This window comes from Dermacentor andersoni, chromosome 6 (assembly GCF_023375885.2).
Source record: "Dermacentor andersoni chromosome 6, qqDerAnde1_hic_scaffold, whole genome shotgun sequence".
NCBI classification, from domain to species: Eukaryota; Metazoa; Arthropoda; class Arachnida; order Ixodida; family Ixodidae; genus Dermacentor; species Dermacentor andersoni.
The window spans coordinates 112,277,762-112,291,112 of record NC_092819.1 but is presented as its reverse complement, the minus strand read 5'-3'; the positions used below and the strand labels follow the sequence as shown (position 1 = coordinate 112,291,112).

General features: G+C 47.0%; 1 protein-coding gene across 1 annotated transcript; it reads right to left on the bottom strand.

The window, feature by feature from the left end:
* Positions 1-5,835: 5,835 nt before the first annotated feature.
* LOC126522218 (endothelin-converting enzyme 1-like) lies at positions 5,836-7,254 on the bottom strand. The gene has a single exon (XM_050170952.1). The coding sequence runs from the start codon at positions 7,252-7,254 to the stop codon at positions 5,836-5,838; it is 1,419 nt and encodes a 472-aa protein (XP_050026909.1).
* Between the last annotated feature and the right edge of the window lie 6,097 nt (positions 7,255-13,351).

Here is a 13,351-nt window from a genome sequence, read left to right as displayed (position 1 = left end):
CGCAACCTTTCGAAAGAGCGAGAGAGTTCGCAAGTGCCTAGCTGTCGTCTGCGAGAAAAGTCTCGCGTTTGCAGCGAGCAGGCGTCGTAGCAGACGACACTTGTAGCATTCCTCTCAAGGGCGCAACGCTTTGTCACAATACAACATTTTTATTTCCAGAAATACTTGATGAGTATTTTTATATAAGTACTTGCACGGTTGTTTTGCTGTTGAAAAAAGGAATAAATAATTATTCTTTGGCGTTAAATTCGGAACAGAATCGCACAAGTATGCATACCCTGGTGTGTCCTGGTGACAAACCATAGTAAACCATGCTTTCATCTCAAAGTCATACAAAGTTTATGCAGCGTGTTGTACATTATATAACATACTGCGAAATAGAATTAGATTTTACGCGATAATATTTGAGTATAGCTTTGTTTACTGCGCCAGAAACAAACGCCACTAGTCTAAAGACCGAAGTCAATCCGAAGCCTGTACTTCCCATCATTCCCATGTAGGTTGAGGCAACGCTCATGAGAACCCCCGTAGACACTAGCGCCACATTTCCCTCTAGGGTATTTTTAGAAACTCTATGCCTTCATCCGTTTTAAAGCGAAACTCTATACCTCTAACCCCCCCCCTCCCCCCAAGAATTTCTCGTGTCCGTGGGGAAAATTGCGGACCAATCCCGGAGGTAGTGCTATACCGGGCCAACGCGCGAGGAGGGGAAGCCGGCTACAACTCTCCGCCCCTAATAATAACAATGATGATGATGTTAATAACAATAATAATAATAATAATAATAATAATTGAAACAAACAAATCAAGATGCATTGTTTGAAGTCGAAGGGTATACGGGAATCGTTTGTAGACCGTACACTAGCTCACAAGCAGGAAGCATGCCATGTACTCAAAAGACAAAATGTATGTACATCTACAAGCCATTGACTCGCAAGAAGACAGTGCCACCGACTGTGGCGATGTCTGTGCCGTCCAAAGGAAAGACGGAATCGTCATACCCGCTATGTATACATCTGCGGACACACCCAAGTGTTATATGGGGACGTTTGTGGCCGCGCACATTGGATGGGTTAGCCGCGATGACCCCACCCCTGCGATAATCGTTGGAAATTTCAATGTCGATATTCCAAAATCAGACAAGAAGTGGTTCACTCAGTTTGTGCTAGAAGAGCTTGGTTTGAATTGCCGCAGCAATCGGAGTCGTTCAACTACTCAACAGCGGTCGTTTATACATTTAATTTTGGCGAAGATTCTTTCTAAGGTTGTAACTGAAACAATCAGTGTATATCACAGTAGTCACAAAGTTGCCGTCACTGCCATTACCAAATAGAGAAAATGAATACGTGTATCCTTTTGTAACCCTGCGTAATGTGCTCTAGTTTCGCTGGTCATTCACATTCACAAAGTGGAATGGCTGCTAAATTGTTTTACCTTTATTTCTGCATTACAATGCTTGGCAATGCAGAAATTTCACCATGGCTGATAAGGTGGCCCCACTACAGGCTCTGTAGCCTCTCTTAGTCTGGCTGGAAGTGGGGTTTTGATTTATTTGGCGATCTGGAGATTCTTTAAAGTACACCCGAAGCTCAGTGCTCGGATGCTTTGGTGTGCCGTACTATGTAGCCGTGGTGGCCAGGAATTGAAACCGAAACTGAATTAATGGCATAGCAACGTTCCACTGAGTCACCGTGGTCGGTGGCATTGCGAGCATACGCTCGCAGCTAGGAGAGTCCGTCTAGCCAAATTAGAGAATCGAATTCGAATATTTCAGAAAAGCTATCATCGAGTACCGAATCAAATATAGAATATGTTGGGAAATGAAATAGTTATTTACGTTATTTATTACATCTGATGCCTCGAACAACACGACTTCAAATCGACGGAGTCGGTTGTGCATGAGAGAGGAAGAGACATTATTGACCAGAAAGGAGGAGAGACCCCCGGAAGATTGCTTCCTTGGATTACTGCTTCTCCCCGGGACAATGGAAAAGAGGGGACGGGAGAGATGAAGGGCAAGTGACCATATTATACTACAATGAGCTACTATATACCCGTTGTCATATGCATGGATGTGTACTATCGGCGCACTGTGCACAATGCATCCACCGAAAATGTTCTCGCGGAAGTACGTTTCGCATGGTGTTCACATGACACAGGTTCCAGAGACGAGTGTCTAAGCCCGTCTGACGTACCAAGCTTAACAGCAATTTTATGGCGCGTTGGGCATGGTTGTATATGAAGAATAGCAAAGGTGACGACATTTGGCGCATTACGAAAACGGCCGTAAACAAGGAAAGGAAGAGCACGTCACCAGGTGGCACGTTGTAGACTGTGTAGTGCTCGTTGAAGGAGGTAAGTGCAAGACTGCATGGACACTCATACTTCTTTATCTTTATCCGCTGACCACATTTCACCAACTAGCAAACGTCAAGAGAAAGCTTTACCTCGGGCCGAACTCCGCCGCGGTCTATTCAAACACATGTAAAACGCAAAAACGATTTTCTGAGATAACCCACGGACCGATTTGAATGAAATTTGTTGCATTTGAGAGAGAACATTAAATTCTAGTGACTGTTGGAAGCGGAAGTCTGATTCGAGACTTGAATTAGGTTGAAAAAATTTTCGAACATTCAAAAGCACGAAAAAATAGAAGCATGAAGTATACAAATGGCTCTCCATCAAGAACAGATATCGCGGTTCTGTAAACGGCACCTATGAGATCATTGAAAGCGAACAAATGAGGCATGTCAATTTATATATTACATGAATTTGTGACATTGTGTACAAGGTTTCTGCAAAAGCTGTACTTGCACATTACAAACATTTTTTTTTAGATTCATGTGTAACATACCATTTTTTCCCGCTTAGATGTAATACGAGATTCATTTCACAGAATTGTGATATCGTTTTTCATTGCTGAATTACGGAGTTGTAAATGTGATAGTTCCGCTTTCTCAAAATTGGGAATTTTTGTAAATATTTAAAAAAATATTACGACCTAAATCACAAATTTGAGACTTCGATTCGCTAGATTTTATGGTTTTCTTTCAAATGCAGCAAAACTTGTCAAGTTTGATTCAGTGGTTGGCGAGAAATACGAATTCTCGTTTTCCATGTATTTAGACAAGAGCACCCGAGCTAAAGCTTCCTCTTAAGGGTTATCGCTCAGCGCAAGGTACGCCTGTCTGCATAGGAAGTTTCTCTAATGTTATCGATGGTTCTATCTATTGTCTATGTTGATGCCGAGCCTCGTGTAATCGATTTCTGTGCGCGACGTGAATACTGGTGTGCTTTCTAGAAATTACGCGAGTACCAGCGATTACGTTCCAAGGATCATTGGGCCGTGTATAAATAGCCGACGCAGCTGATCCGCTGATCAGGTTTTCGATGATCCTCGACGTTGCTCGCGGCGATTGTTGCGCTCGAATGTTCCTTGTTTTGCAGGACAGAAGTCCGTCCAATGAAGAGTTAAATTTGTAACTCCCAGTTATGACAGTGCGTCGCACTTCACCCTTAGTACAGTTTGACATAACAGCACACCATTTTCAAGGAATCTTGCAGCATGGCGAGATCGGTCAAATAATAAAACGCCATGCGTGAATCGAAACAACGAACTCATCGGCTGCCAAAGGCGAGAAATGCTTAATTTACTACTGAAAACTGTTGTGTAAGATGACCATGCACTTACCTAGAAAATGGTTCGTGTCCACAACAACCACGGCCGCGATTTTGTAGCGATACCTTTTTAAAGTTCAGCTCTAAGACGCCCGTTCCTGCGCCGAGCGTCGGTGTTGTCCTTCGGCGCAAGCGAGCCAACCAGCACAGCGAAATATGCAAGCCAACGTGGAGCACAGCGCAAGAAGAAAGGCGCAATGCCGCACAAGACTTGCAAGAATTGCTACAAGATGGAGTCAGTGGAGGGCGCAGTCTGTTCACCGATGGCATGCGGCGAGCGCGTGGCATGATACCACATGTGAAAACAACGCGTTGCATGAGCGGATGTTTGTCTACGGCGGCTGCTGTGAATCACGCCCACGCGTCACGCACGCGCTACCTGTCGTGACCTCCCGATTAGCGACACAATCGCGTCACACTTCGCATCGTTTGCCACGTGGCGAACGAGACAGTGTCCGCACTAGACGATATATTGCGATATGAAAACATGTGTAGAGCTGCGCTAAAATTTTGCATTAGGGTTGGTGTGTCGGTGAATTGTGTTCATGCTATTCGTCACGCTTATCGCGCTTTTTCAGTGGTCAGAGTGACGCTGCTTCCACGTTATCAGTGGCATCAGCTGGCTGTGAACGGTGGATGGTAAGAGCCACGTAAAATTGAGTAGAAGGCATCGCTACAAAATCGCGACCCGTGAATTTCCTACAACAGAATCATTCGTAAGAATCTTCACTTGCACCGGTATTTTTGCCTGTAGATCGCATCATATCTCGTAACTGAAGGAATATTCGAAACTGCGAATATTGATTTCTGGAATCGTACATGAATCGACTACCAAGGACTGTTCGACTTGTATTCGAAATGTCGGATGCTTGCACAACCCTACTTGCAGTCCATTCTCCTTAGTCGGATTTCCATAATCATGAAAAGCAAAAGCGGGAGCACCGCAGGGCGCTGGCTTTCTTTAAAAGCCCAGATTAAGAAAAACATGGTGCTTATGATGCAGCTGAATCATCGTGGTACAAGTAGTAGGCGACCTTAAATCAACTTGTGGCTCGTGTAAAAAATTCGTCGGCCACGATAGGAAAGAGGGCAGGGGATAGAGGGAAGTGGAATGGCAGGCTTCAATCATTTGATCTCTTCCAATGTGCGCCAGAAGCGGTAAATTTTCCTCAAACGCTTCCAAAATAAGCTGAAAGCTAATTGGAACTGATGATGCGGGTACTACCCAAAAAGTTAAATTATGTGGTTTTACGTGCCAAAACCACTTTCTGATTATGAGGCACACCGTAGTAGAGGACTCCGGATATTTCGACCACCTGGGGTTCTCTAACGTGCACCTAAATCTAAGTACACGGGTGTTTTCGCATTTCGCCCCCATCGAAATGCGGCCGCCGTGGCCGGGATTCGATCCCGCGACCTCGTGCTCAGCAGCCCAACACCATAGCCACTGAGCAACCACGGCGGGTACTACCCAAAAAGTAATTGATTTCTAGCTTTACGAGTGCGACATCACATCTTTACGACGACTTACTGCCGAAAGTGTGGCTTTCATGCAGAAGCTCATGATTTACGACATATATTCCTCAAGTTGATTGCAGAATATGTATAAACAATAATACCGGAGCACACACACACATACCAACAGATAGGTGTCACGCGAACGATTCTCAAGCAACAACTGCACAACAAAACACATTTCCCGGTTGAAGCACAGTGATGCCCCGATTGAAAAATTAGCGCTTCACTACTTCTCTTAGGCGGAAGCTTAAGACTGTAATGGGACTAGCTGCGGTGCAAGCGACCCTTCTTGACTGAGGTTACAGAAAGGTTAGATAACTTATACATCGCTGGATAAGGGTGCATCTGCATTCTGAAACAAAAATTGCTGCAAAGTGCCACTTTAGATACGAGAGAGGATCCCCCACAATCATCAAAAACCGGCGAAGAAAAAAGGATCTCTGTCTTACATGACGCAAGAGGTGTCAAAGAGAGAGAAATTCTCATCCAATAGGAAAGTTCTCACCGTTCCCCTCAAAGCAAGCCTTGTAAAATAAAACAAATAATGTGAAATACGCTAATCATTGAACGAACACTATTACGTTCACAAATATATGACAGTTGGTAATAATAACGCTGGCTCGCGATAGGTAGTGCTGCTCAGGAAAAAAACGTGGACTTATTTTTTGGGTTCATTTTCGATCCTACTGGGCAACGGAACGCTTTGGAAAAAGCCGACGAGTGGCGCACGAGTTTGTTGCAGCTTGCCGAGAAAGGTTTGGTGATGCCGCTGCGCGTGCAAGTCATGTGGCATATGGTCATAAAGAACACTTTCAACTCGCTCAGCTGCTTGCTGAGGTGCCTCGTGCTGTCAGGCTCACCGACCTCATCGAGGAACGCCGTGTAAGCAATCTCCAGCGCCGGTATCTCGGGAAACAACGTTTCGTCACCTGCGGTGGCACTGGCGAGGCAACTGTACCTGTCGTCGAAGGCTTCCTGCGAGGAGGCGTTCACAATTGACTTCACAAGTCGCCCCTCTGGATGCCACCGAATGCCCTCCTCATCGAGGGCCTTCGCAAGTTGGAATGCCACCGAGAACCCGAATCCTCCGTAGAATATGGCCTTGGTGCCTTTCCTGTAGAACAAAGGAGGGGCGACCGCGCCGATAGCGACACCAACCGCTTTCCCCACGTAGTCATAATCAAAGTAGGTCAGCGCATAGTTTAGCGGCATGTCGAGCACTTCTTGGTATTCTGGCGTCCTGTCTATATGAATCATTTCTACGGTGGACATGATCCAGTAATCCCCGAACGCTGCTTTGATATGTGGGAAGTGCCGAAATGTCTTCGCCAAATTTTCTCTGTCGACGAATGCGGCGGGAGGCCACAGTCGCAAATTGACAGATGCAAGCTTTTCGGCAGCGACCGTCCTACTTTCAGAGTCGAGCCACGTAGAGTCATTAATGAACCGAACGGCCGTCGACACAAGGCGCTTGTAGCCGTCGTCGATCATTTGCTGAACGCTGTTTGTTATCTGGGAAGCAAAGTGCAGGGACAGAATGAGCGCCCTGTACGGCACCTCGACGTGGTAGCTGCAGAAGGCAGTTCGAAGGCTCATGGCTGTGCTATTGTCACCATACTTAGATATCAAAAATCTGCTGTCCACCACTGGTGCGTAATGCTGGACGAACTGCCATCCGAGAAACTCCAAAATCTGCTTGTTCGTGTAGTTCTTGAACAGCTCCCCAACAGTAACGAAGAACGCTCTGTCGGTGATGAGTGCAACGTCCCACGCGCTTAGCACCGGCGTGAGGTTGAGGGTGTGTTTTGGTAGCGCATCGACGGCGGCGCTGAGCGCTGTCATAAATTCCCCTTCGAGCTTCTCTGCTTGGATTGCACGCTCCTCGCTGGCTGCTGCGCTGTCGTTGGAGAAAGCGCTGTAGAAATCCATCCAGTACTTCACGTAGGCAGGCTGCCCACTGTCTTTCACAACACGGTACTGACGAACCTGTCGGCTGATCATAGGTGAAGGTCTGAGCACGATGCTCCATCTGCCTTCCTCTGCTCCTCGGTGTGCCATGGTCTCGTACTGCAAAGCAGAACGGAGCCTGGAAGAGGTAGGCGAGCCTGATGAGTGTGTGCAGGGCGTCGAAATTTTCCCCAGGCGGTTCAGGCCAGTACAGCTGTAGGTATTCTGTCATTAGTGTCTGTAATTGCCGTATTCTGGACCCATACATTGAGGAGTTGCTCATGCAAGACTCTAGCATAGCCAGCGGCTTTCTGCCAGAGAGGAACACCTTGGAGCCTTGCTGTAGGGTGGTACTCATGCCCCAAAACCAGGAGTGCACCATGTCTTCCATCACGGACCCATCGAAGTCCTTCAAGCGTTTGCGCTGTTTCTGCGGCGACCAGTTCGAGCAAACGTACGAGCGAAAATCGTCGCAGGCGTTAATTCTGGGCTCTACGGCGCGCATGAGGAGGCCTGCGTGGAGGAGGCAGTCGTCTGTGACGCACAGTTCTTCCGTACGCCTCGGAGCGTTGGCCGCGCGGGTAAGAAGAAAGGCCGTCACCGCCAAGAAGAAGGTTGCGCCCACCACGATGCTGATAATAGCGTACCTCCTCTTGAAGAACTGTGTGGTTCCGCTAATGACTTCCTTAGGACTCATCACCTGCGAATAGGTTCGAATGGTTTCGACAGTGAATTTCGAATCCATGGGATAGAATTCTATACATTCTTTCTAACATTGCGATAACAGACACAGTGGAGAGAATACGAAGCACACACGCACCGTTAAGAATGCATTGCAAACGGAACCAACTTACCTATAGCAACAAGCTAATTGGAAGGGATGCTTATCGCAGTTCTGGGGGTTGTTTTTAATGTCATATGCATGAACCTGTTATGTGGCGATTTTAACCTCCTTGACGGGACATCTAAGACAAATACCAAGTCGACGTGAACTGCTCAAATACCCTTCCAGAAACCTCACAGCCCTTGCTTCGCGACAAGAATAGAAATTACGAGAAAATTGCGTCTGTAGGGTCTGCAGACTTTAATTAAGCGCAATTCTAATCTTCTTCTCCCCTAGTGGGGAGTGCCGACGTTGCACACGCCATCACCGCCCTTTACTGCCGTCTACGAGTAAAACGGCACCCGGCAGATGGTGCTACGGTTTACCGCTGAAAGCGCAAACGCGAGACCATGGTGTAATCATAGAATAAAGAACAACTTTAGAGAAGGGAAACTGTACCTTCCGCAGTGGTTCGAAAATAAGCAGCGGCAGTGCATGGAACTTACCTAGGTGGACGCCAGATGACGCTGCTAAAACGGGAAGCGGAAATGCGCATTTTTTTAGAGCATTATTCAATATGGCCGCTTTTTGCCAGTCGTGTACGCTTGTATCCGCTCGTACGCGCCGTACTCCCCTCGGCTGCCGCGTAGCCGGTGCGTTCTAATTGCCAGGAGACCAAAGAGCCTCTACTGACGCCCATACAAACAAGCCACAAGTGAGTGAACAGAACGTGCGACTTTATTGGCAGAAGACAAGCAGTGTATGTACATTCTCGTGCAATAGCAGAAATAAAATTTGTATGTCGAGATACACTAGAATCTTTGACGCGAGCTCGTAAACGGCTCACCGTCGTCGTCACACATGGCGGTCTAGTAACGAGCGACAACCAGCGGCTCATGCAGATTGGTCAGTGTCCCGCCTGTTTGCAGCGGCAGTCGCCGTTAAGTTTAGCAACTTGCACTGCGAAACAATCGGGTGAACCAGGCATCTGCTGCCGCAGCCAACACAGCGACATGGACTACCCGGCATTTTAGCCTTAACTCCTTTCCAACCTGCACGTTACTTTTCTTTCGGGGGCCGCTAATTTGTGGCTCGCACTTGGTGTCCCACATTGTCTCAATATGGACAAGTCGCTTTCGTGGGCATCACCTTCATCAGCCACTTTTGCGGGCCTTTGCACCCAACTTCACACACGTCGGACCATGTAAGCACGCATGCCGGTCTCCGTTCGTGCTTAATCGCGGCCGAGAAAGGCCGCAGGCACAATTTGCACATGGCTGCAGCAGGAAAGCATGAATCACGGTGTTTAAATTGGGAGTCTATGTCGCTGCGCAGATTGCAGGAGCAAATGCTTACTTCGAGATACTGCTTTCCAGTGCAACTGACCAGGCCGCCACATCCGATAAGCATAACACGGCGACCGTAACCAAGGGAGATAACAGCAAAAATAAACGGCAATCATCCGCCACATAGTGTTCAGAGAATACATTATTCATTGGCTACAAACCATATGGCATTCACATACACGGGTCTCTTAGGATACATTCAGCCGTCTACTTACAGGCATAATGCTTGCCTTCGTCGCATGTGGTGGTCTGGTAACGTGCGACAAACAGCAGTACAAACAGATTGGACAGAGCGTCGCACCTGTTTGAACCGACAGTTGCCGTTGAAGGTGAGCAACTTCCATTGCGAAGCAATCAGGTGATGCAGGCATCTGCTGCCACAACCAACACAGCGAAATGGACTATCCGGCATTTTAGCGTTAACTCCTTTACAACCTGCATGTTTCTTTTCTGTCGAGGGCCACTAGTGTGTGGCTCACATTTGGTGTCCCACTTTGTCTCAATATGGACAAGTCGCTTTCGTGGGCATCACCTTCGGCAGCCATTCATGCGGGCCTTTCCACCCATGTGGCTATGAACTTCAAACACGTTGGACCATGTAAGCACATATGCTGGTCTCAGTTTTGAGCAAATCATGGCCGAGGTAGGCCACAAGCACAATTTGCCCATGGCTGCAGCAGGAAAAAATGAACGGGGAGCACCAGTTATGGTGTGTGTACACTGGGAGTCTATGTCGCTGTGCGGACTGCAGGAGCAAATGCTTACCTCGAGAGACTGCTTACCAATGCAACCGAGCAGGCCCCCACATCCGAGAAATGTAACACTGCGACCACAACCAAGTGGGGCAGCAAAACCAGATTCTGCAATCTATCATTCAGTGTAGCTTGCGCAAAGACCCAGGCTATCGAGGAAGAAGAGCAACCACCAACGAGACTAGGAGTATGGAAAATGAGAAAGCTTGCATTCAAGAGAGAAGCCACCCTGCTCTGCAAGCATTGAAGGCCAAAAACATCAAGAAAAGTAAAATGGTGCATAGCAAACAGTGCGTAGGTTAACGCAAGAAACATGTCGATGTTGCATCAGCTATTTCAGGAGAGGAATTGTGCATGACAACATGCACTAAAAGGTACTGCTACAGATATGTTATGCTACTAGACAGTGACTGGTATTAAGTATCAGCGAAGAATCGGCTGACCTTTATGTTTGGATGAGGATGAATAATCTCTAACGAGAATGGGCAATGAAAAAGCTTGCATTTATAGAAGAAAAATTACACTTGGCACAAATGGAATTGACATGGCCAGGAAGCTGATTAAGGGCAAACTGATGGAACTCTTTTGGCCAGCGTGGTCCATGCTTGATCAGAAGTTGCAGGTGCATCTGAAGACGAAGAATTTCCATAAAGTCCTTTTTGAGTTACCTGGATGGCTCAGCCAATTTGTCCGCGCTGGTGGAATGGTGGCTGAAGCTCTTTTCAGTCTTGACACAGTGCTCTGCAGACTTGATATCTCATGTAAATTCTTCTGCATGCGCTTCTTTGTTCGTGGTGTAAAAGCCTTGCAAATTCAGCTCCAGCCCCTTTCTGTTGGTGTGGATAGGAGCTCCTGTGATGACCAAGGTATGCTTGGCATGGACTCTGTTGGGGCAGAACGGTGACACATGAGATACAGCACAGATTAGCCAAACTCATGTGTGTTTCCTTTTATGTTCGAACCAATTATACTGAACCATAAACATGAGCAAACATTAATTTCTGCTGCAAACAAATGACATGTATCGCAAGACTAGCAAGACAATAGAGCATATATCAGGCATATTTATTTCTGAACCACATGTTGTTTACCTTGTAGTAGCAGCCAATGTCCACACAATGGCCTTGTTGTAGCAGGCAGCAGCTTCTGTTTAGTGTGTGGAGTGTGTTGCTTTATACTGGTGCCATCCTCATTACTGCATGTCTGGAACAGAAATTTTGACTGAATCAGAAATTGAAAAAAGCACAATTTGGAATATGAAATGCAAAAAGGTGTGACATATATATTGTAATGGTTTGCGACTACAGAACACATGCAAATATACCCGTCTGTTCTAGGGCGCTTAAGCAGCACGTTAAATAAATATTGCTGTTGTCCATAAATTTATGCCTGCCTAACTATACAATGCATGTAAACAGTTTAAGTATTATTAAGATCACAAATGAGAACATTTGTGCGTTCATTTATACACTGGAAGAGATCACACTGCTGGTTCCACAAGCAAATACATGAAAGTCATGAAGCTATTAGAACTGATGCATTATTTTTCTGCACGAACGTGATGCACTGCTGCAAAAATAAATGCCCTACGGTAAACCAAACTGAACAGCAAGAACATTTGGAACCAACAAGTACGAAATATGAGTGAATTATCACGCTTGCAACTGTTTAATACATTAAATTTTGTACTTTCACATCATTTTACCAAAGGACTATTCGATTTTGTGGACGAAAAAAGTTGTCGGCGGACTCGAAAATAAGTTTTATATGTATATTGTTAAGGCTACCCAGTTATGTATGGCCACGGCTACAATAAGATGAAAAACGAGGCGCGCGTTCCGATATCGCTCTTTCTTTCCCGATTGTGTGTGTATAACGACAGCCTCGCAAGTAACGGTTTATTTAGGAAACAGCAACGGAGGATCCCGACTGCCATATGCTGTGCAGGATCTAGTTCGTTAACTTGTCTCCGCCTGTAAGTTAATGAGACGAATATTATATAACGATTCAAGCAGCGGTGCTAAACGACTCACCGTTATTGTCGTTGTCAGCCGCACCAGAATCCAGCTCCCGTTTCGATGCAGACGTGTTCCGAATGGCTCACGACCGATACCCAACTTTCGGGCTTACATGTCCGCTTGCAAACACGTCACTTCACCCCAGGTTAAATAACGCGTGACATCGAAGTGCAATAAACTAGTTTTAGCGAAAAAGAAGCAACCAGTCTGAGCGCGCGAACGAATGAATCCGTGCCGCCATGCACTCGAAAATACCGGTAAAAATTTTAAATCCAGGCCAGAGGTCAAGTGAAAGATCGATGATGCTGAACGCTATTTGCGTTTATAATGACAAAGAAACAATAAACTTACTTACAAAGAAAACAATATCAAATTAGCAATGATAATTTCGCCCTATTTTTCATGTAATAAACTTGCTTCGGCAATTGTAGGAGAAAGCTTGCAAAAAAAAATTGCGCTTATTACGGCGCCTTCAGCGGAAAATGTTCAAACTAACGTAAGCATCCCGAAGTGATATTACTACGCTGGTTTTGTTAGCAGCAGGGCGCGGTCGATTTTTTCGCTCTCTGTGGCCGTTTGTTGAACTTGAGAGTGTGCGGGGCCTGGTGTAATCGAACCAAGACCGAGCGTCGCATTCGCCGCTGCGGCTGCTGTTGGTCACGTGGCGCGGACCGCTCGGGAATCCAACTACATCATCACATGGACGTGGCATCCTCTGCTACTTGCAGTTTGTGTGAGTCTCGCGAATGAGAAAAACCGGTGCAGCACTACTCAATGACGGAACTACTGAAAAGCGATATCGCGGGCGGCGCACAGTTGAGCAAAAATAAAACCTTTCGACTGACCGCGTCGTTGTAAAGAGTAACGTCAGTGAGTTTTCTTAGGGCCTAGCTCTTTGGCGCCCGTTCCCGCGTTTGCGTCGCCGTCGCCCTCGCCGTAACCACGGTCATCATGCGCGCGCTGCTCTAGCTGCAGGTATCAAGGGGCTTTAGCTGCAGGCACTCCTGCTGCCATCTCTCGCGCGCGGTGTCAGTCATGCTCTCTCCTTGTCCTCCAAATCCGCATCACGTGTTCTCGCCTATCCTCTCACCCTCTTTCCTCCCACAGCCCCGTTTCGGCCCCGTCGCCGATACCGCCCACTATGCCATCGCCGTCCCTTCTCCCGCAGTCACGGCACCGCGGCGGTGCCGGCGTCGTGCGTGCTCCACGGCACTCTGCTCCTCTGTCTCCGCGTCGCTAGGCTCTACGGCTCTCAGCCTTGTCTCTCGC

What these genes read in the sequence shown, in the direction of transcription:
- LOC126522218 (XM_050170952.1), bottom strand. Translation starts at nt 7,254, where the DNA reads ATGGCACACCGAGGAGCAGAGGAAGGCAGATGGAGCATCGTGCTCAGA.